Source organism: Panthera onca, chromosome D4, assembly GCF_046562875.1.
Source record: "Panthera onca isolate mPanOnc1 chromosome D4, mPanOnc1 haplotype 2, whole genome shotgun sequence".
NCBI lineage: Eukaryota > Metazoa > Chordata > Mammalia > Carnivora > Felidae > Panthera > Panthera onca.
In genome coordinates, this window is record NC_138351.1 from 92,637,910 (window position 1) to 92,660,950 (window position 23,041).

At 63.3% G+C, this 23,041-nt stretch overlaps 1 protein-coding gene across 1 annotated transcript; it reads right to left on the reverse strand.

Annotated features, from left to right (window-relative positions):
- Positions 1–919: 919 nt before the first annotated feature.
- On the reverse strand, positions 920–21,315 carry DBH (dopamine beta-hydroxylase). The gene is made up of 12 exons (XM_078436266.2): positions 20,507–21,315; positions 17,842–17,988; positions 15,983–16,240; positions 14,941–15,117; positions 14,185–14,287; positions 10,761–10,927; positions 7,749–7,892; positions 7,309–7,347; positions 6,585–6,644; positions 2,962–3,089; positions 2,430–2,589; positions 920–1,472 (listed from the first exon to the last, which is right to left on the reverse strand). The coding sequence occupies exons 1-12, from the start codon at positions 20,822–20,824 to the stop codon at positions 1,341–1,343; spliced, it is 1,833 nt and encodes a 610-aa protein (XP_078292392.2). The 5' UTR covers positions 20,825–21,315; the 3' UTR covers positions 920–1,340.
- Positions 21,316–23,041: the final 1,726 nt, after the last annotated feature.

Below are 23,041 nucleotides of genomic sequence, written 5' to 3' on the forward strand. Positions count from 1 at the left end.
CTTCCCGAGGCCCGCCCTTGCAGGGAGGGGCCTCCCCTCCACCTGTCATCCCAGACTGTAAAGGTGACAGAGGGCCGGCCGGCCCTCCAGCCTCCGTCGGGAGATCATGCCCTGTGACTTACGGCGCGGGGAGCCATGATTTATACGACGCACCGCAGTGTCTGGGCCCGTTTGTTCGCGTCTATAATGAAATGGCTCTCAGGAGGAGAGGCCGACGGGTTCTGAGCGGGGAGGACCGGGAGGCCCATCCATCACCCTCTTGCTCCCCTAGAGGCCGTGCAGCATTTTGCTGAACTGGCTGAACAGAGCCAAATCCGTTAGTCCCTGCAGAAACCATCAGGGAGCCAAACGCGGCCTCAAATGGGAGGCAGCGCAGAGGGGACGAAGCTGGAGACTGGCCCAGGACGCGTGGGGCGCGTACCGGCTCCTCCAGGGGCGGAGCGCCCGCCGTGGAAAGGAGGCTCAGACGAGGCCCCCTCCCGTGGGGGCGGTGCCCCTAGGCGCCGGCCCGCGTGTGAGTTTCATGGTCTCGTTCACCCAACAGCATGGGCCCCATTTGCTAGATGAGGAGACTGAGGCTCAGGGAGGGGGAGTGACCCACCCGAGTCCCACCTCCACCGCAGGCCTGACTCCACAGCCTGCTCTTTAGGCACGTGTCCCACGGCCGCCGAGGAAAGCAGCCGGGGCTGATAACTCCACCTCCCCGAGGAGCTGGCACCCAGATCCCCGTCTGGGTCTCTGCCGACTCATCTCTCAGTGCTGGTGAGACTTGTTAGCATTTCCCTTTAGGTGGGCGAAAATATCTGTTTACCCTGGGAGAGAGCAGTCTCCCCAGGCAAATGTCTAACTAGCTAAGTGGCTGTCCTGCCTCCGTGGCAGGGAAGACGCCCACTGTGACAAAGGAGCCACTCTGCAGGGAAACGTTTAAGTAGCATGTGTACCCAGAGCGCACCAACACAGATCGCCATCCACGGGGGCTGGGGACGCGGGGGCCGTGTCAGGGGGTCCGCCCCGCAGCCAGGACCAGCCCCTCTCGGCGAGGTAGGCGGGGCTTTGGGGGCACTGGACTCTAGGCCACCGAGGGGGGTGTGGAGAAGGCCTTGGTCGCCCCCAGTCCCAGGTGGGTCAACAGGGGACTCTCACGGGACCCTCTCCGCATGCAGGGGATCCTTGAGGGGCAAACGCTAGAATGGACCATGGTATTAGGCGGGGGGGGGGGGGGGGGGGGCTGGGCCCTGCCCATTCATCCTGGGCACACAGGGGTCTTCACAGAGTGGGGGTGCACAGAGCTGGTGTGATCCCACAGCCGTAGCATGGAGTGGGGAGAGATAGTCCCCCACTCAACCTTTGCCCCCACCAATGTTGACCACAGTGTGGCTGGAGGGGCTCTGATCCTGGCTGGCTGGGCAGTGAGAGGTGGGCTCTTCTAGCTTGGAGATGATCTCAGGCAGAGGCTGCCGATTCCATTCACCCTGCAAGGAAAGGACCAGGAGGTAAACTGAGGCTGGAGGGGTGAGATGGGGCACCACCTTCCCAGCCACTTTTCCCCGTGACCTCTTGGGCTCTTGCCCTCAAATTCACCTTATCCCAACCCAACTCACCTTCCTTCCCTCCGGTTGGAGTCACCCCCGTCCCCACCCCACCCCCCCCGACCGCCTGTCCCTCACTTCAAGTGTCACCCAGATGAAGCAAAATCAGAGGCCCTGGGTGTAGGCTGAGTTTTTAGCCCCTCCTCTCCAACAAGGCCGCACCAGATGCCGCGTTTTCAACCACATAAGATGTCCACACCGCGTCTCTCTCCCAAGCCAGCGTCAACCCCGCCCTCGGTGCCGGGAATGTTTGATTCGGCAATTAATCTGGCTCCGAAGGGCAGGAGATCTGCCTCCCAGACTTGCAGGCTCGCAGACCTTTCCACACCCCACCCCGCACCAGCCCGGCCTCCACGGGCTCGCTCTCTGCTCTCGGGAATAAGTGAGATGCCCTTGGACCCCAGCAGGCCCCACACGAGGAGGCCCCTCCAGCTTCAGACTGTTCGGCGTCTCGCCTGCCCCTCCCCCCTGCCCCTCATTTCTGGGCTCTGGGGGCGTTGCTGGTGCCCCACTCACACCACCAAGACAAGCCCCTGGGCGTGATGTCGCCTGGGAGAGGGCCATCAGGCCGATCAGCCTCCCCGCTGCAGGCCCTCTGTCTGTCTGGGCCCGTCTGCACCACCGGGTTTCTCCAGCTGTTCGGAGGGAGCGCTTTTTGCCAGCTCCTTGGGGCGCAGCCCCATCGCTCCCCCCCCCCCCCCCCGGGGTCCTCGGCGGGGCCTGGGGCGCCCAGGGGCAGTACCCGGGGACCTGCCGCCGGGCGGGGGTCGGAAGGTGTGAGGGTGTCGCCTCGGGCGGGTGGCCTGCTGCCTGCGGCTCCCCCGCCCCCCACGCACGCACCTGGAAGCTGACGGCCGAGGACTTGTTGCAGTGCATGGAGATGGGGGCGAAGCCGTACAGGGCCCTGAGCACGTCTCGGTTGAAGGAGTTCCAGGGAACCGCGGCAAACTGCTCAGGGACAGAGGCCTGGGGGCAGGTGCACACTTCCTCACCATTGAACCTGGTGGGTGGAGGGGGGAGGAGTGCGGTGGGGCCGATGGGGTGGCGGTGGGTGACCCCCGCCCCCGACAGGTGGACTCAGGCCGCCTCCTCCCCGACCCCGCCGCCTCCACGCCAAGCGGGGGCCGGGAACGGCCGCTCCAGGGTTGGGCCCAGAGGGTTCCTCGGGCCAATTCCAGGCTCAGCAGGACAAGAGGACGGGGATCTATCAGTGATGCCTGCCACGGGCCCCTCCCAGGGCAGCACGTGCTCCCAGAACTCGGCCTGGATGGCTCACGCTTCCCCAGCTGCCTGACAGTGGGGGGGGGGGGGGGTCCTCCGCCGCGCCCGGGGACGGAGACCCCAGGCAGGCACACTCCCGTGGAACTGTCACCTGTTCACCAGGTGGAAATACTCCCGCAGGAAACCCGGGTCCACGGTGCTCTTGCAGAGCTCCAGCTGCGTCTGGGGGTAGTAGTGGATGTAGTTGACGCACATCTCCTCCAGGATACCGAAGCCCCCCTGCGAGACGGGGAGGACGCCCGTCAGGACCGGTGCCTCGTGGGGCGCCACCACCGCCGGCTTCCGGGCCTGTTCACCGCCTTCACTCGCTGGGGCACAGCACGGGTGGTGTTCCGAATGAGCAAAGTCCCTGCCTTCTGGGGATTCCCTGTCTCCCTTGACGGGACAGACAGACAAGCAAGCCCGCCCGTGACCGCGTCTCAGGTGGCCACGAGTGTCAGGAAGAAAAAGACCACGGGGTGAGGACACGGGGGTGTCGGCGCGCCCATTTTATGGATATGGAAACTGAGTCCCGGGGAAGGAAAGGGGCAAGGTCTGAGTGGACACGACCTCCCAACCTTGGCTGAGGAGGGGCCCCCTTGCCAGCGGGAGCCTGGGGACAGAGGACAGCGGGGAAGAACTCCCCTCGCACCGTGGAACCCGCACCGTCTACCGGTCGTTTCCAGAACTCGACTCTGAGGCGGGGGATGGCGGCCTCCCAGGGCCACCCTGTGGCTTTGTCGTGTGGGAGGGGGCAGAGTGGGTTCTTCCGGCCGCCTCGGGCTTCAGGCCCCTGGCCCGGTCCCTGTTCTTGCAGCCCAGACCCCGGAGGAACAGGAAGCAGGCGGCCGCGGGGAGCGGGACTGGAGGAGAGGCTCCGTGTGGCAGCGGCCCCACAAGAGAACGGCCAGCCCAGACCCCCGCGGGCCGCCCTGGCCACCTGTGCCTTGTCCTGGGCTCCCGGCCCCTTGTGCATGTTGATGCGGGCCTGGCGGGGGGTGCAGCGTGTGGCGGGCAGGGGCGTTTGGGGAAACAGGGGCACTGCTCCTTGGCGGTAGAAACGAGGTCTGCACAGAGCCCAGCCGAAGGCCCGTCTCAGCCCCGTCCCGGTGTGGACGCCGCTCTCGAGGAGGTCAGCGCGTTTACACAGGAAATTTCCCGTGAGCTGATCTGCCTGGCTCCCGGGCGGCCCCCACCGGACGGTGTTACCTGTGTCGTTCTCTGGTTCCCCAGGGCCCCGGGGGCCCTGAGTTTATCGCCTGGCCTGGCCGCAGACGGGGAGGGTCACCTCTCTCGTCCGGTTCCAGAGCCCCCTCGCACGCCGCGCCCCGGGACGTCCAAGGAGGGTCCTGACCCCGGAAGGCTCTGGTCGTGCGAGCCCTCCCTTCACCTTCGCCTCGGGATGGAAATCACATCCCAAAGCCCCTGTCTCTCCGGTGCAGGCCAGATTGTGAGTGCCTGCTGGGAGCCGTCAGCTGCCCTGCTCCTCGGTCCCTCTGGGGTGATGACAGTGGCAGTTGAGAGGAGGGAGTGGGGCACCCGGGGCCTCGGCTCGAAGAACTTGGCGTCTGAGACATCAGGGGTGCGCCTGGCCTGAACATCCTGGGCCCGGATGCCAGTTGACCTCGAGGAGGCGGGTGGGGCAGTGACCATGGCCCTCGCAGAAGTAACACTGGGTGGGGGTGGGCCTGGGGGGTCCCCTTCACTGCCCCGCCCTGGCCCGCGGCCCCGGCAGGCCCACCTGCGGAATGGGGAGATACTGCGGTCCTGCCAGGGGCCTGGCTCATCGTACAAGAGCTCAGAGCTCTGTAGGGAGAGGCGGCCCCTGTGAGCTCGGCGGCCGGACCAGCCCTGCTGCCTGGGGGGCCGAGGGCCCTTGGCTGCTCCCCCAGCACTGTCTCCCCCTGGAACCTCCTCACAGGGTCCTGGGGAGGCTTAGAGGGTCCCTGAGCTCGGACAGGGTGAGCCGTGGGACCCAGCCCGCCGTGTGGAGAAAGCAGTCCCTGTTAGCAACTGTTGCTCTATGTACTGAGCCCCTCCTCGAGACAGAAGCAGTGGCTGTGGGGTCCAGGCCAGGGCCGTGTGCCTGCCAAGGTCTCCTACTCCCCGAGTTTATGACCATGGACCCGGAGAAGCTGTCACCCCAAATCCAGAGGGAGGGAGGGAGAGAGGGAGGGAGGGAGGAATCGTGCCTCAAGCGCATTGCGGGCGCACGGCCGGTTATCAGCTGTGTGACCTCCGGCAAGCGTCTTCCCTCTCTGAGCCCCAGCTCTCACCTGTGAGAACACAGAGCCCCCTCCCTTGACGACCGGTGGGAAAAGCAGTGACGTGCTACCACTGGGTACATCTCAGAAGAACCCCGAGGACGTGACGCTGGGGGCAAGACGCCCGTCAGGAAAGAGTGCGGATGATATGAGTGCAGTTACCTGAAGGCCCCGGGGTGGGCAAACCCACAGAGGCGGGAGGCAGGACGGGGGCTGGCGGGGCTGGCGGCTAAGGGGGCAGGCTTGTTTTTGCAAAGAGGACACGCTCCGACCTCGACGGTGCGGGTGGTTGCACACAGCTGTGCCGAGCCTAAAAAGTCACTGGACGGCACGCTTTAAATGGGCGAATCGTCTGGCATGTGAAATACGTCTCGATAAAGCCGCGAGTGGGGTGCCCTGGGGGGGGGGGCTGTAGCTCCAGGTCTGTTCCTCCGGGAGCCTCGAGGTTCTCGGGATGCTAACGGGGGACCACGGTGACCAAGAAGACAATTAGCAAAGCCGTGTTGGCCGGCGGTCAGTTTGCCAGGACAGCCCTGGTCGATGCCTGCCGAGCACGCGTGACTATTAACAGCACTGGCTGCCACTCCACAGAGGGCGCCGGCCGGGTGACGGTGTCGGGGACCTGCGTATGGCCACCCACCACACAGCCAGCCCTGAAGACGGTGTCTCCTCCCGGGCCACCCACGGTGCAGCCCAAGTGCATCCATCCACACCCTTGCCCGGCACAGCCAACCGCACACCTGCACGGACTTGTCTTTGCCAAAAGGCCCCAACGGCAATGGCGTGAAAATTAGTCTTTCTGCGGCCCGTTTATTTTTGCCCTCAACAGTCTGCAGGCTTGTCACCTAAGGTCCGGGGGTGTTCTCAGTCCTCGGGGGCCTTCCCCAGCCTCCCTCTGCCCGGGCACTCGGTCACCGTCCCCCGCCCCCACCTCCCCCCCTTCCCTACTTGACGAGGCCCCCCTGTTCTGGGCCCTCCCTGTTCTGGTTTTTAGTGTTTATTCCAACTCTGCCTGTCCCCCTGGGTGAGGGAGCTCCGCACAGACAGGGATCAGCCGCACGCCCGTCTCCCCAGCGTCCGCACACAGGTGCTGATGTGTCTACTGCAGAGGCTCTCAAACTCAGGCAGGCGTCAGAGTGACTTGGGGGTGCTTCTTAAACCGGGATGGCCACATGTCACCACCCAAATTCCGACTCAAGGTCTGGAGTGGAGCCTGTGAGTTTTTGCTTCTCCCAAGTTCCCAGGGGGGCCTGGCCGAGGGACCCCTACCCCGAGAACCTCCAGTTTACCGAATGAACAAGGGACGGCACCCCCTGCCCTCCGGCAACCTACGCTCTAGGTAACGAGTTAAGACTTGTCCTCCCGAAAGGGTAGAAAGCCCCAAAAGGGACCGCCCCCCCCCCCCGCCCCGCCCCGTCCCGGCCTCACACGTTCCGTGAGCAGGCACCAGGGAAAAGTCAACGCGACTTACCACGGTGGCCAGCTCCCTGTCTTCTGTGTTGTACGTACAGGAAGTGACGAGCACGTCCCCCTGGGGAGCCGAGCCAAGAGACGCTCATCAGCACCTGTGCACTTGGGGGTAACAGGTGCACCGGGCTGCTCCCACGTTTGACCAAGCCCCCACAGGAGGAGAGAAAGGCACGAAGGCACGTGCCACGGTCCGCAGTCATCCATCAATTACTGAGGAACCTCAGGGTGGCCTCTGGGCCCCCCACACGTGAGGGTCAAAATCTGGGTGTTCCCAGGGACTGACTGCCCATTGGCACTGGCTTCTGCGCCCCTCAGTACCCAGGTCACAGGCAGGCAGGACTGTTGTGCGGACCGGTTGCTCACGTCACAGCCCATGGGTGAACTGGGCCAAGCCCCGGCCTGAGCCCCGGCTCCCCTTCTGCGTGATCAGGGGCCCCACCAGCGACCCCCACGCCTTTGTCTTTCCCTAAAGCTCAGGGCTTGTTGCTGGCTGATCAGGCATGTTGCCTGTGCACCAGGCCCCCCGGGGCTGCCTGCGCCGGGCCCTCTGAGGCCTCGGTCACGTCCTGGTGGACCTCACCGTGGGATGGCCCCAGCCCCCGCCTCGCGTGGACGTGCTTCTAGAAGTCCTCACACGGCCCGTGCCGTCCTTCGTGCCTTTCTCTCCTCCTGTGGGGGGGCACCCCCAGCCCTCCCCGCCTCCCCGCTCCTGACTGGGCACTCACCGGGCGCACGGACACCATCTTCTTCAACATGCGGATCTCCTGGGTGGGCGGAGGGGAGAGTTCAGAGGGCTGCAGACCAGCTCCCAGCCACCTCTCCTCTGCAGCCCTCTGGGGCCGTGCTCCCAGCCCCTCGGGGCGGGGGGGAAGCCAGGACCGGTCAAGTGTGGCCCCCAGCCAGGAAGGGATTAGCCCCAGAAGGTGGTATTCCGGGACGGACTTTACCATCTGTAAAGCCACATGCCAGAATCTGCCACCAGAGTGCCTCCCTTGGATTGCACCCCCAAAGGGGAGGGGCTGGCCGCTGTGAGCTCTCAGGTGTCTGGCCCGGCCCAGGACGAGGAACCCGGCATGGGCACGCTCCTGTGGCCGTGGGAGACAGAAGGTGAAACAGGCCCCCAGCCCGGGCACCGAACGGGCCCCGCGGGGCGGGCGGCCCCTACCTGGAAGTGAGTGCTGTAGTGGTCGTCCCTGTTCACAATCTCCCTCTCTCGGCCGTCCCGGACCAGCACAGTGACCACCTTCCTCCCCGTCAGGTGTGTGTGGAGCTGGGAGGCGAAGATGTGGATCCCTGAGGGAGGCAGGGCCTGCAGGGCGGGGCGGGGCGGGGTCAGAGCCCGGCACGCGGGGGACCCCGCCGCCTGCCCTCGGGCTGACCGCCGGCCCGGATCGCGGGCCGCGGGACAGCGACACCACCGAGCCCGCGTCCCCAGAACGCCTGCCCTGCCCAGCCTCGTCTCTCTCCCTGGAGGTTGAGTCCCCATCGGGAAACTCCGTAGGGAGGGAGCTGCCCGCAGAGCGGTGTCACGGTCACGGCCCTGGTCTTCCAAAGCGGCTGCCTGCGGGAGCCTGCGGAGGCTCGTCAGGGGGCGCAGCCGGCTTCCTTCTTCGAGCCCCTGAAGGCCGCCGCGTCCACTTTTCATCCGCTCAACAGACTTTAAGGGGAGCGCCCGGCGGGCAGGGGGCCACCCGGGTGAGCACAGTGGGACCCCCCCCCCGGCTCGGCGGGCTCGGGTCCGGTGCCAGGCGGTCCCGTCCAGTGCCCGCCGGGCACCAGCGTCAGCAGCTGCCCTGTGGCACGACCCACGGGAGACCTTCCCCTGCTTCACGGTCACACTGTCTTCTGGCCGTGGCACTGACCGCCGTGGCACCGAGCGCGGAAGCCGTCGGCTGGCACTCGGAAGGGGCCTCCAGCCCTCACGTCGAGACGCCTGCCCTCCCCGTTGAGGCGTGAGGAGACTTCCCAGAGGAAGGACGCTCTCCCTGACGTCTCGTGGACTTGGCTTCGACAGAACGTTTCCTCAAACGGTTACACGTGTGAAGCGTTTTCCCCACCCGCCGTCTCCCCGGCGGCACCCCACCGTGCTCCGCTCTGCTCCGTCCACACTGTTGGCGGCTCGGGGGCTCCTGCGGCCGTGGCTCTGTCGCCGAGCGACCCCAGGCTGCGGAGATTTCTGCCCGTCGGCTGATTTCACCTCGTGCTTTCCCTCTTGCCCTCCACCTGCTGCTGTCCTGCCCTTGGCATCTTGGAAACTTCCGGCCCCCGCTCAATGATTTGAGGCTGGGAAGGCTTACGGCCGCGCCTGTGACGACTGGGAGCCTCCGCTTGCTTGCGGGACCCCGGGTTTCTCTCCCCGCGGCCCCAGAGGCTCGTCGCTCGCCCGGGGGCCTGTGGTCTCGAACGCTATACTTTTTCTTGGCTTGTCCATCTGGACGAGGATATGTCGACCACACCGGCCTTTCAGCTGCCGAATTTATGCCCCTCGGTGATGTGCTAAAGGAGAGACAGGGCCAGACTCCGTGGAGACCCTTCAACAGGTTTTCCACATCATGCGATTTTCAGAAAAATATGTACTATTTGAAGGGGAGGAGGGGCAAACTGAGTTTTTCTCTCCTGGTGGTAAAGTATCGGGAGGCTGGTCTACATTCCCAGGAAGGACGCTCTCCCTAACGTCACGCAGACTTGGTTTCGACAGAACATTTCCCAAAACGCGGGCTAGAGGCGTTCTCCAGAGGTCAGAGTGCCACGGGGCCACTTGCCCTGGTGCGTCCTCAGTGGGTCACGCCCCAGGCCCACGCCTGGGGCCACAGAGCCTCTCCAGCGGCAGGAGGAATCACTGACGGGAGCTCTGGGGATGCGGGCAAGAGCGCCAGATGCTGGTCTCAGAAAAGAAGGAACCGATCGAGGCTGATGGCTCGATCTCTCTTCGGCTCGGGGAGCCCACGCGGAGCACAAGTCCACGTGGAGAGCCAGCTCGCTGGGGAGACACGCGCACCCGATGCCACGTCGCAAAGTAGCCCGCTGCGGTGGCCACAGCTCTGCAGGTCAGACCCACGCGCGCCTCCGCGCCCTGCACCTGCTGGGACTGTGGCCCCGGCCCCCGGCTCCTTGGCTGCAGGGCCTGGCGGTCAGCGCTTACCCAGCGGGGCGCTGTGGGAAGCCAACGGCGTGGCGGCATTTGCCACAGACAGAAAACAGAAAAGAACCCCCAGCAACAAATCTAAGACGAGCCAACACCCCGCTAGGAAAACAAAGTTGTGAGTAGATGTTCACGGGAAAGAACACGGCCGATGAGACGGATGAAAAGACCCTCACCGTCAAGCTCTACAAAGAGTCGGGGAAATTCACGCTCGACAGTGAAGCATTCTTCCCAGTGACTGGGGAAATATTGAAAATATCGATAACGTGGCGGGGGTGGGGGGAACAGGTACGCTTTCTGGAGGGCACTTTGTGAGATTTATTCAAATTCAAGCTCACGGCCTCTGTGCACGGCATCTTCTGGACTCTACCTGAGAAAACGTCTTCCTGGTGTGCAAGGACATCCCAGTAGCCTTCTTCTCGTCGTCGGTGAGAAGTCGGCAGGGGTCTGCACACGGGCAGCTAGGGGGCAGGTGGACACAGGCGGGGCCGGGCGAGGCAGGGGAGCGCCGAGGGCGCAGATCCTGGGAAGGCTGCCGCTCCTTTGGAAGCGAGGTCCCCACCGCCCGCTCCGGCTCTACGTGCCGACCTGCGCCCCACCCGCCCTCGCACGGCCCCGAGATCGGTGCCCCCTGGCCGCGGCGGTCTGGCCCTGCTGAGGTCCACAGTGGAACCACGCTGGGCGAGGGCATGTGGCCGCCAAAAGGCAAGTAAGTGGCAGGACACATGTCTCCTATTCAGTCTGTTTGCTTTTAGACAGCACATATAAGGGCACGTCGCCATTTGTAGTCTGGAAGGACACAAAGGAGCCGAAAACGGGGTGTCTGGGGGGGGGGCTTTATCAGCAGCTGCAGTACCCGTGGTTTGGCGGTGAACGCACGTCTCTCTTATTCTCGGAATGAAAGCCTGGTTTTCAGGGCGGCGCGAGGAGGCGCTGGCCGGCACGTGCTGTGGACCGGGTGGGAACCGCCCGTAGGACCCCAGCCCGGGGAACCAGGGAGAGGGAGGGTGAGGTGCCCGGCCCAGTCCCGCTTACCAGCTGGGTGCACTTGTCCGTGCAGTAGCCGGTGAGGACGAAGGCCGTCTCCCGCGGGGGGATGGCCATCACGGGCGAGTACACAAGCCCCAGCTCCATGATGCCCGCGTCGAAGGGACGTAGCCTGGCCGTGTAGTGTAGGCGGATGCCCGAGGAGTCGCGACGGCCTGGCAGAAAGAGGGGCGCAGGGGAGCGGAAGGACTCGCGGCTGCCCCTGCCGGTCGGCCCCGTGCTCCGGCTCCGGCAGCCCCCCCCAGCCGCCCTCGGCCGCGCCCTGCACCTGCTCCCACACCTGTTTATGCCAGGCGTTGACGCGCTCGGTGCGACACCCACGTGGAGAGAAAGAGCCGTTGTTTCTATGAAAACTAAGTCGATGCTTTGGAAAGACTTGACAAAGGCGGGTAACGAAAACCGAGTGATGCGTCAGTGGGGGGTGAGGCGCCCGCGAGATATCTAGAAAGCTTGCAACGCCTCAGGTGGCTTTGCAAATGCTCTGATGTTCTCCCCCCCACCCACCCCCCCCACGTTCAGAGGCGTCTGCACTGGAATCTGTGCAAATAGGAGGGTGGGGAACGGCGTCCACCCCAGCCCCCCCCCCAGGAGCCTCCACCCCCTGGCAAACGTGGGCGAGCGAGGACATCCGCGTGTTCTAGTCGACAAGAAGCAGCCTCCCACTTTACTCCTTTGGTTACCGCCCTGCAAGGTCAAGGCAGACCCAGGGCGTGCGCTGAGGGCATCGCAAAACAACGAGAGCGGGAGGGTGGGGCCCTGGAACAGGGCGGGCGTTGGGCTCACGCACGATCCCGGACTCCCCTTGGCCAACAGTGTGCTGTTGTCTCAGACAAATCGCCGTCCTTCTCTGGGCCTCTCTGGGCTCAAATTCAAGAGCCTCCTCCAAAGGAGAACTCAGGGCTTCTGCCCATCACTGTCCAGCCACTCCGGCCGGTTCTTCTTACGGTTTGCTAATTGCACAGTCCGTGAGGCTCCCCGGGCAGGCCTCCCAGCGGTCACATGAAACTGATGGTCAGAGGTCAGGGATGCTGGCAGCCACAGGCACAGCCACACAACCACGTGGCCTCCAGGAGCCCCTGCTCTACCCCTGCCCGGAATCGGTCAGCCGAGGCCCCACGTGTGTCAGGGCAGAGCCCTGGGCCAGTCCCACGGGGGTCGGCGGGTGGGGGGAAATAAGGGGGCCGGACGTGGCTCCACCCCTCAGAACGTACTGCAGAGCTGGGACATGGGCAGAGGAGCCCATGTCACTGAAGAATCATCCGCCCCGATTTATAGATGAGGAAACTGAGGCTCACAGCCCGAGCTGGAGACCTTGCCCAAGATCGCAGGTCGGGAGAGTGTCGGAGCGGGATCTGAGCCCGGAGCATTGCCAGGGGCCGCGGACTCACTGCTCATTCACCCCGAGGTGGGGCCAAGATCGCCCCCTCTTGCCTCTGCCTCCCCCTGCCCTACTCCCGGCCCCCCCGCCCCATGCAATGTCCAAACTCAGCGTCTGTATCTCTGGGCTGGTTACATCAGAGGATAATAATAACAAGGGAGATGCCATTGGTTAAAATTCAGATGGGGATTAAATAATGAAATAATTGTGGCATTTTGATATTTATAGAAAAGCGGCCCATCTCCAGATTTGTGAAGTGACTGAGCGTCCTTATATTTGGCAAAGGATCCATAAATATAACCAGATAATCAGGAAGAGACAGACCTCCCTGACGCTTAAAGAGTTTTCAAAAATCCATTTGCTTTCAGGTTTTAAATGAGCAATAAATCCCATATCATGCTAAAGCCCGAGCTGACTTATGCCCTGCTCTGTGCACACTATAGATAATTCCGGGGGTGGCAGAAAGAGTTAGTTATCGCTGATGGAGCACACCCCGGTGCCCACGGCCAGCGGGGGCCGCAGGCCAGAGCTCTGCCAGCCTCAGGACAGCTGCATGATGGGGGGAGGGGTCCCCCGCCAGGGTCATGCAGCTAGAGAGGCCCGGGCTGGGGCCCAGCCTGAACTTCCTGCTCTCATCTCTCAGACTATTCTGTTCCTCATGCACACAAATGAAAACAAGCATCCCTTAAAACAAAACCAAAAAAAAGACAGAGAGCTAGAAGGACAGGGCTATGTGGCCGTATGGGGCAGAAGGTGCCGGGGCAGCAGAGAGATGGAAACATTTCTATTTCTGATGAGGCGTCAACTGGCCTCGCCATCCTAAACATCCACCCTGGTCGTCCGCCTGCAGGCACGGGGTGATCCAGCAGCCAGGGCTGCCCAGGGCAGACATCACTGAAAAGCGACAGCACGGCCCTGCTGCGGCCCCGGCCAGCCTCGGGTGCCCTTCCAACAGGAGCCCCGTGCCTCTGCTGAGGGTCAGTTAGAGGCGCCCCCGTCACAGAACCATGTGGATAGAAAGTCCCACAGGCGTGCTGTGTTGGGCTTCAAGGAGCAGGGGGGAAGCTCACGGCCAGAAATGCCGCCCCCTCCCCCACGCCAGGCACTCTTCCCTTGACCTGAAGATAGTCCGGGGGGCAGTGCCTTCAGCGGGCCGGCCGTCGCAGGGTGGGTGCTGGGCAGGGGCCACGCTGGCCCCGGAGTGGCCTGCCGTCCTGCCGGGTGGCCCTGTTCTGGCCCAGCCAGTTGTGGGGAGGGCAGAGGCATAGGGCCTGGATGCTGGCAGCCACCCCGTTGGCGGGGGGGGGGGGGGGGGGGGGACAGTTGGGGACAAGAGGCAGCTACTGGTCTGACAGCCTCAGAGAAGTGGGACTTCCAGGGAAACCGGGGACAGTGCTCTGGCCCGGGACCTCTCCTCACTGAGCTTGAGCCTATCGGCCCCACTACAGAGCGAGGATGGGGTGTGGGGGGGAGGGCGGGCCACTGGACCGAACCAGTACCTAAGTGATTCCTCACAGGTCTGGAGTCCGCCCCATCTTGGCAGTTCAGGTGTGGGTCCAGCCACTGGAGGATACGTGGCTGAGGCTGCCCACGGTCCAGACCCAGACCTCCTGGCCCCTCCTGCCCACTTCGAGGCCCTGGTGGGGGTCCCTTCACCCTTCACCCTTCACCCCTGGGCCTTAATTTCCTCATCCGCAAATGGGCAAGAAACCTCCGCCTGCCTTTCCCAGAGGGTGGTTCTGGCAGTGGGTGCGTTCGAGAAAGATGGGGGTGCCGAGCTCCCACTGCGTGGGGTGCAGCGATGAGCCAGCCAGCCGGGGCCCCGTCCCGGGGAGCGCTCTGCCGTCACGGGAGAGGAGCAGAGGGAAAGGCGTGAGAGGCTGTCATGCCTCGATGGGGCGTCCGAGGAGGCTGGACCTCGGAGAGTGGGGTCACCCCAAGCCCCTCCCAGACTGCAGCTGGCTGAGTCCCGGCACAGGGACTCCCCGAGTCCAGGGAGCACAGGGGTAGGAATGCACACTCAGAGATCCCTACCTTGGATCTTCAGCGGGTTGTGGTAGTGAACTTCCAGACGGAGAAATCTGGAGGACTCGGCGCCCCCAAAGGCAAGGCCTGCTTCCTCCGGGTAGTAAAAGGCCTGCAGGGTGGGGGAAGGAGGTGTGCCAGGCGGTTTGGGCACCACAGCCCAGACAGGCAGACCGGCGTCTCACGAGGGGCTCCCAGACGCGGGTCGGGGCAAACCCACCCACCCGTTGGGGCCTGAGCTGCGGCGTGGGGTGTCGGTGAGGCAGGATCAGAACGAGGCTCTCCCGCTGACGGGCAGCTCATTACCGGCCCGCCCGGATGTCCCTAGTCAACTCGGGGTCAGGAGTAGAGGGAGCCGGCGCCCCACGGCGAGCCTACCCCCACCCCCGGGCCCTGCGCTCGGCCCTGCCGCGCCCCCTGCATCGGCGGCGGGAGCGGCTGGCGGAAGCCCCTCGGTGCAGCCCGTGGAGGCCGCCAGCCAGGACCGCCCTGTGCGCAACCCCACATCCAGCGGGGAAATGAGATCGATACCCACAAAGTGCCCACGCTCACGTTGTGCACTTTTGTAGAAGAGCCTTCCGGGCCCGAGAGCAGCGGGGGCACCGCCGGGCCTGGGGCTGACCTGATGGGGCGGGGGCCTCTCTGGTGGCCTCGCCAGCACCCTCTGGAGCCTCTCAGACCGAGAGGCCGGGGGACACAGGTGCGGAAGGGGCGGGACCCCAAGGAGCGCAGAGGAGGCCGGGAGAGGGGGGCGGGGGCACGCACCTTGGCACCCAGGGCCCAGGCGGCCAGCACGTGGCGGCAGTAATCAAGGCGTCCGGGCTTCATCTTGGAATCGCAGGGCCCGCTGAACTGGGGGAAGGTCTCAAACTGGGGGGCACACTGGAAGACCTCCATGTGGTGCACCAGGGCCTCGTTGCCCTTGGTGACGATGGGCTCGTACTGGGGCGGCAGGGGCGGGGAGGACACTGAGCCCGGGGCGGCAGATGCCTGCCTGCTCACCCCCTGGTGGGGGCTCAGCTCCCCCCATGGCCCCTGCTTGCCCATCTGTAAAATGGGAGGGCTAAGGGAGGAGCTTCTGGGGCCCAGGGTTTTGAAGGTGGAGCCACCGAGCCGAAGCCAGTCAGAATCTTCCAGAAGCCCACAAAGACCTCCAGAGTGAAGGCAATAAGGACCCTGGCCAACCATTTCCTGACAAGGTGGGGACAGGAAGGCAGCTGTCCTGGGCAAGGACACAGAGACTGCCCTGAGGGCTAAGCCTGAGCCCAGGCGACCCGGCCGGCCACCCCTGTGGGTCTTTGCACACTCACACAACCTCTCTGGGCTGTGCTTTCTCTGTTGGAGACAGTGGTGACAATACTACTGGGGAGAGGAGCGAGCCCCCCCCCACTCCTGCAGGGCCAGGAAAATAGGTGACAGTCAGCCACTAACAGCCGCTATCCTCGCGGTATATCTCTGGGTGGGTGTTTAGAGCAACTGAGGTCTGAACTGAGCTGTTTTGTGAGGGGAATGTGACCAGATAGACAGACAGACAGAATCAGTGTCCTTTGGTCCCGTCTTAGGAAGTCGGGCCACAGGGGCCCGGGGAGGGTGGGCTGTGAGCAAGGTGACAGGATGACAGGGTGACAGGGGGTCAGAGCATGCTCGCGGCCGCAGGAAGTTCAGACTGTGCCCCAGGTTCAGGCGGGAAGAGGACATCTGGTTCAAGCTGAGCCACGGACGGCTCTCCAGCACAGGGACGTCTCTGCACGCCCCTCTGAGGCCGCCCGCCATGTGCCCTCCGCCCCCCACCCCCACCCCCAGGTACCATGACGATGTGGTGCCGGGAGAAGCCATCCGGAAGCTCAGTGATGTGGCACCAGTATGTGGTCGGCTGGTCGGGGATCAGGATGTCCGGGGTGCGGATCTCCATGGTGTGCGTGTCCGCGGGCAAGGCCGGGATGGGGATACTGGGCTTTAACAGCTGTACCCTCTGCAGCCCCGTCCGCAGCCCCGAGGTGTTGACGGCCTCCAGCGTCCGGAACGGCTCCTCCAGGACCCCGTAAACCAGGTGGACGGTGCCATCCTGCAGCCAAGACACCCCCCAGACGCCCCAGAGCTGGGCTCCTTGGCACCCGGGCCCGGCCTGGCCCCTGCCCGCCTCACCTGGGGGGTGACATGCCCGGTCCGTGTCTCTGTGAGGCAGGGGTGTCTTTGAGGCTCCCCAAGGACCCGGCCGGGCCAGGCTAGTCACCCCACAGCCCGCAGCTTGCACCAGGCGTCACGCTTCTCCTTTCCAAATACGTTCTGGCCTCGTCCTCTAGGCTTCGGTTCAGCTAGCCACTGCTGGGCCGGACCAGCCGGCCCACCTCACACATCTGTCCCCTCCACCGCCCCCAGGGTCACCGGGGACAAGCTGTGGGTCATCACCTCCGGTCCCGTGAACAGCTCAGCGTGAGGAGTCAGCGCCCCCACGAAGAGAAACAGACCAGCTCGAGGCTTTGCGACAGAAACATCGGACTTGGAGAGCCGTGCCGTCCCGCTGGTCCCGGACAGCGCAGACACGGGAAGCTCCAGGCAGCACCGTGCCAGAGGTCACAGACAGACCCCAGGAGGCAGGGGTCTGGGCTTGACCTCCTCCCACCAGCTGCCACCAACGCAAGCCTGTCGCCACACGTGGCCTTCCGTGGTCTTCTGGGCGCCCGTGGGTTTGTATTCCCGACGGGTGGCCCGTTTGCTCTCTGAGTTTGCGGCCACCGAAACCTGGGGCCCCTGTGAGCTGCTCTCGCCAAAGAGCGTATCAGAGCTCCGGGCGGGAGGCCCCCCAACACCCAGCCCCGAAGCTCTGAGCTGAGTGCACCCGCACATCAGATGACACCCTGCAAAGTGCTTGGACAGGGTCCGCCTGTCCTTGTGTCGTCCGTGGGGAAGGCGGGTCAGGAGCGTGAGGACCCCGTGACCCGCTGGAAGGACACGGAGGGCCCAGCTCTGTCCCACCATGCCGTGGGGCCCTGGGCAACTCCTTCCCCTGCCTGGCCTCAGTTTCCTTGTCTGGCACATAGACAGCCGGTCACTGCCGTACCGTAAAGTTTACACAAGGTGACCGAGGTCAAAGGGCCCTTGAAAATTCAAAGAATTTTGTCTTCAAGGCCAAGCGGGGTTGCTTTTCTGCAGTGGGTGTGTTGGAGCCGCATGAGAAGCCTGTGGTGTTTCTGGATCCACCGTGGCCCTGAGCTCCTGGGCAGAGCTGGTGGGGTCTTAGAGGCCAACCTGCTCTCTCCCCTCCCCCACACTTCACAGGCAGGTAAACCAAGGACGTCTGGGGGGTGGGGGGAGGGACCGGCCCCAAGCCTCACAGCCAGCTGGCAACAGGGCAGGTTGGGAAACCAGGTCTCCTGGGCTCTTTCCAGAATTCCACCTGAAGGTGATGGGCCAGGAGGAAAGAGGCAGGAGCAAGATCGTTCTGGTCCCACTTTGAGAGGCTTGGGGGCAGGACCCACATCTACAACCCTGTTGGCTGGGTGTCAGCCAGGAATACTTCCTGAAGGGGTCAGAGGCTGAAAACAGAGCTGGTCTCTTGTCCCCTCCCAGCCACCTCGGGGATCCTTCCCCGGCTTTCTCTCTGCACGCTGCCCCAGGATGCGGGAACGCTCCACGATCTCCTGAGCACGTGGGGCCACCACCTACCTCAATGAGGTAATCCTTGGGGTCACAGGTGTCAAAGGGCCTCTTGAAGATCAGGCTCAGGCCTTCCGGGGTTCTCCGCGCCCTCAGCAGCTGGTAATCCTGCCGGGAATCCAGGTGGATCTGTCCCCTCTGGTCACTCCAGGCGTCCTGCAGAGACAAGGACCGACCCTGAACACAAGGGGCTGAGCGGGAGGCCAGAGCTCAAGGTTGGTTGCCCACAGCGTGGATCCCGGGGGTCCTCCTGGGTCTGGCGGGGGGGGGGGGGGTGACTCCCACTTTGTGCGTCTGCCTAGAGATAGCAGAGTCATACTCCAATCCCACTCACTTCCTCTGCGCCTTGAAGCAGGGCTCTCAAATCCAGCCGGGACTCGGGGTGGCTGGTTAGGGACAGGGAGGTCTCCCCGCGGACCTCCGAGACCCCAGGGGATGGGGGGAGCGGGGATGAAGACTTGGGCCTCGGACACCCCAGTGCAACGTGACGGTGTGCCCGCAGAAGCCATCCCAAGCGGGAGTCTCAAACCTCTGGGTACACCCAGGAATCTATTGCTAAGAAGGCACCGTGATTGGCGATGGGTGTCTGGGACACATACCGTTCCCCCCTACCCGTCTGCAGAGGGAGGGGCACGACAACACGTGGAGACTGGGTCAGATGGGGGAGGCGAGGAAGAAATCCGCTGCGGGGGTTCAGGTGGCTCTCTCCTCCCGTGCCCTCCCTGACCTCACGCACCCCTGAGAGCGAGCACCCCTTCACTCACTGTGCCCCAGGCTTCTCACTCCCCTCGCCCAGCCCTGAACTTGCCTGGAGAGAGTAAACTGAGGCCCAGGGAGGAAACAGGCCTGCGGCATTTTGCCCCGGGGGTTAGTGGGTGGCTGATCTGACCGAGCCCTGCCCTCCCCTCCCCGCACCTGCTTCCTGTGGACCTGACTCTCAGGCCTAGTCTTGCAGGCCAGTGCCGGGAAAGCAGTCACCTACAGAGGATGCTTGGAGGGAGGGAAGAGCCCGCCCCACCGGCCAAAGGCCTCTGTTCCCATTCGGGAACACCACGAGCCCTTGGCCTTGGGATTTTGTTTTTAATCCTGTGTCCCCAAACATGTTTGCTCCATTTCCTTGAGAAGAAAAAGAAACCTACAGAGAATCTTGCAACACTTCCCCTAGAGAAAAGCCCCACAGTGAAGTTCCTGCTAAGAGACACTACTAATTTGCAGGCCTAATTTAAAAAGCAGAGGCAGAAAGTTAGTGTATGAGAGTTCAGCTGGAAATCTAGAATGTATTTGTTGAACATACGGCTAACGGAGGGAAAAACAAGTCTGGCATTTGTTTGCACGGGAGTTTGTTGTGCAAATTAATCTTGCAGTGTGGGGGGGGGTGGGGGGGCACCCAGGCTCTCTTGGCAGCAGGCATCGCTGCCCCTCAAGGAGCTCTCGCGCTCCCGATCCGGGGGCCCGGCTACTCCCGTTCAGAGCTGGGGCTGCCCCAGGTATTTCTTGGCCGTGACCCCTCCCCGGGGCCACCGAGCATCCTTACTGCACCCCATTCTGCCTGGGGGGCCCCTGCAGGTTCCCCCACGTTTTTAAACGGATTAAGAAAAACCCTCTGCTCACAGATAAAGACCTTAAAAAAAAGTTGGGGAGGGGGCACCTGGGTGGCTCAGTCGCTTGAGCGTCTGACTTGGGCTCCGGTCACGATCTCGCCGTCCGTGGGTTCGAGCCCCGCGTCGGGCTCTGTGCTGACGGCTCGGAGCCTGGAGCCCGCTTCCGATTCTGTGTCTCCCTCTCTCTCTGACTCCACCCTGCTCACGCTCTGTCTCTATCTCTGCTCCTCCCCTATTCGTGCTCTGTCTCTGTCTGTCTCTCTCTCTCTCTCAAAAACAAATAAACATTAAAAAAAAAAATGAAAACAAAGAAGTTAGACCCTCCTGTGTCTGTTTTTGTGGAGAGAGGTGGGTTTCATCCCCAGAGAGGCCCATCTGGGGCCGAGGGTGGGAGCGGTGGCTCAGGCCAGGGGCTGCCTCTGCGCACCTGCACCTCCCTGGAGCTTGTTGAGGGCCCCACAGCCCCTCCATCTCTGGTTCGAAGGGAAACTTCCTCCTTCCCCTACAGTTTACGGTAAAAAATACGGGTGAATTTTGGAGGCGCGGAGTCAAGAGCACCTCCTATTTTGGGTCAGCTCGGTGGGTTTGTGCCACACCTGGGCGGGGGGGCGGGGGTCCACACACCTGCTCACTGCACCCTCATGTGCAAGCTAGGTCTGTGGGTGCTTGCTGCTGTGCTTGGCCACGTGCAGCCACCAGGCCCACGGGGTGTGCTGGGGGGGGGGGGGTTGGTGCCGGTGGGGGACGCAGGCTCCACCCTCATCGGCGGGGGGCAGCGGATGCCTTCATCTGCTTGGCACGCGAGTGGCCGGGGCACAGGCGCGCTGGCACGCCGCGTCCTGCTCGGGGATGTGCGCTCAGGGACCGCGGAGGGCATCCGTTTTGTCCTCAGATCGGAATCCCCGAGATGCCCGAGCTTGGGGCGTGGACTTGGCTAAGGTCAGAGTAAACAGGAAGGCAGAGGAGGGAGAGCTTCCTTTGCTGGGTTAAGAGAGGGGGTGAGTGCAGGGTGAAGGCCGGGCGGGGGCTGGGTGAGGACAAGGTCAGGAGCGCTGGGGTTCGGCACGACTCACCCCAAAGTAGGTGCCGTGTCCGTCGGTCCAGAGCACCACCAGGTCAGCATTTTCCAACTCGCCGCGGTCCGACATCCCAAACAGGACACCGGCCTTGAGCTCCTGCACCAGGAGTTGGAAGTGGACGGTCTTCTGCGCGTAGCTAACATTCCAGGAAAGCTCCAGGGACCCCTCGGGATCCAAGGGTATTCGGTAGGGGAAGGGATCCTCGGGGGGGGCCGAGCTCTGCAGTGTGGCCACCAAGATGACCAGGAAGATGGCCACCACCGTGCCATACATGGACGCTGCCTCTCTCGTGTTGGGGCTGGGGACCTGCATGGCCGGGCGAGCTCGGCCGCCCCACTGGGACTTTTATGTCCCGACCCTCCAGGGGGTGGGCCCAAGCTGCCCCGGTAATCGCATTTGTCTGGTAGGGAATTCAATTGTCCCGGTGACCCTCCCACCAGCCTGTGCCCCGGGGCACACCCTTGCGTCCCTCGCTCTCCTAATCGGCACTAATGACACATGGACATCATCAGCGGGAATTGAAGCCGACTGGCTGCTTTCGTTCTGTCTGTATCGTCTCTGCGGAGCTGTCTGGAGGGCGGCCCCTCCCTGCAGCCAGCAGGCCTTCCAGACGCCGTCAGCCCGGCACCGGGCCGGCCACCGGGCGGGCTGTCTGGTCCTGTCCCCGAGCCACACGCAGGATGGGCCCCAGGCCGCCCCATCCATGGATGGGCAGACTGAGGCCCCGAGGGCTTATTTCCAGGGTGACCAGTGAGTAGGTAAGACTGCCGCTGGGGCCCGGGCCCGGTGAGCCATTTCCACGATGCTGGAGGGTGGACCAACTGCAACCTAAAAATAAAAGACGGTCCCCACATAGTCCCTGTGTTTAGACACTCTCTCCATGGCCTGCTGTTCCCACTTTTGTCTCCTGTCTATTTCCTCACAGGCTCCAGCTGGTGCCACGGCTGCTCCAGCAGGAGTGGGTGTACTGCTGGGGGGGTGGGGCCAGATGGCACGGGGTGCATCGCTGGGGGACAGACTTTGCAGAAAAAGGTGCACATGACGGGCCTGCCTCCCTGCCACCCAAGTTCCCAGCGCTATGACGTCCCTTAGCTTTGAGTGGACCCTGCCTGAACTTGAACCCTCCCGCACCTGCTGGCCTATAGCACCGTTTCTCCCACACCTACCACAGGGCCTTTGCACAGATCCATTGGGGCTCACAGCCCTGGTGCTGCCCCCCAAGTCACCCCCATCCTTCTCTGTGCAGACTGCGTTGACTCTAGTCGGGCTGCCACCTCCAGAAAGTTCTCCCTGACTGCCCTGAATTCGGTCCCTCTCCCCCCGGGCACATGACTCGCTCTCACTCTGCCTCCCTCCATTCCTTCGTCCCCCTCCTCCTCTTCCTCCCCTTTCCGGAGACACCGAGAGCCCAACCGTAGGAACACCGGGGCGTCACCAGCTGGCACCCAGCTTTTAGTCCTCAGGTGTCTGCAGAGGCTGGCCTTGCACAGGCGGTGCCAGGCTAGGTCTCGTTGTGAACGCTGCTCCTTCGGAAGGAATGACTGTGTCTGCCTGAAGATGGAACCGAGGGAACATTCCAGCCCTCACGGGACCCTGGCGGTGGTGCTTTGTGCCCCGGGCAGCCAAACCAGACAGGGGAAAGACTGCCGGAAGCCAAGCTGTCCAGCCGGCCCGATGGCAGGGCCCGGGCGCTGGACGGATGGGGACTGCATGGCGGCTCACGGAAAGCGAAGCTTCTTGCATTCCCGATTCTATGTAATTTGGCCTTAGCGTCGGTCGGGGCAGCCCCCCCACCAATGAAAGTACCTGGGGATTTGTCGGTGGGGGAATTGCCCACGACGGGCCCCCCCGGGAAAAGAACCATTGGGGAAAGAAAGAAGAGTCCGCAGGGAAATTATGCAGCCCTACATCCAGCCCTCGCCACCCCCTATAAAGACTCCTCTGCCTAAAGGAAGGGTAGCCCCACATATTTCCCAGCCAGGGAGGGGGACAGATGGGTTCGAAATCCCCGCTCTGGCAACAAAGGAATGTATCTATGGATACAAGTGACTCCGACCCCTGGGCCCACTTGGCCCCCAGGAGGCATTGCAGATGATGATTGGACCTGGGGGGTTAAGGTACAGAACGGTTCATTAGTTCCCAGGTATACATCGTCTCTCTGGGAGCGCATAAGGCGCGGGTTCCCAGGGCCCTCTGGGCTCCCTCCCGGCACCCCAGACCAAAGCGAATACTTCTGTTCCTTACACAGCAAATGGTTCAAGGGAACAATTAAGAAGTCATGTCGCTGTAAATGTTCCACTTGAGGTGTTGAGAGCTAGATGACCTTTCAGGAAAATAGCGAAGCAAATGCCTCATAGACAAACGTAGACACATAACGAAAGCAGTAATGAAGAAATTAATCAAGAAGCAAAAAGGCAGGAGGGAGCGTTACGAGGAAATAACCATGAGGTGCCTGAATGGGCGAGTTCACAAAAAAAGGAACGTTTTTTAGAATCGGGTGACGCCGAGAAACATCGATGAGGCACGCTA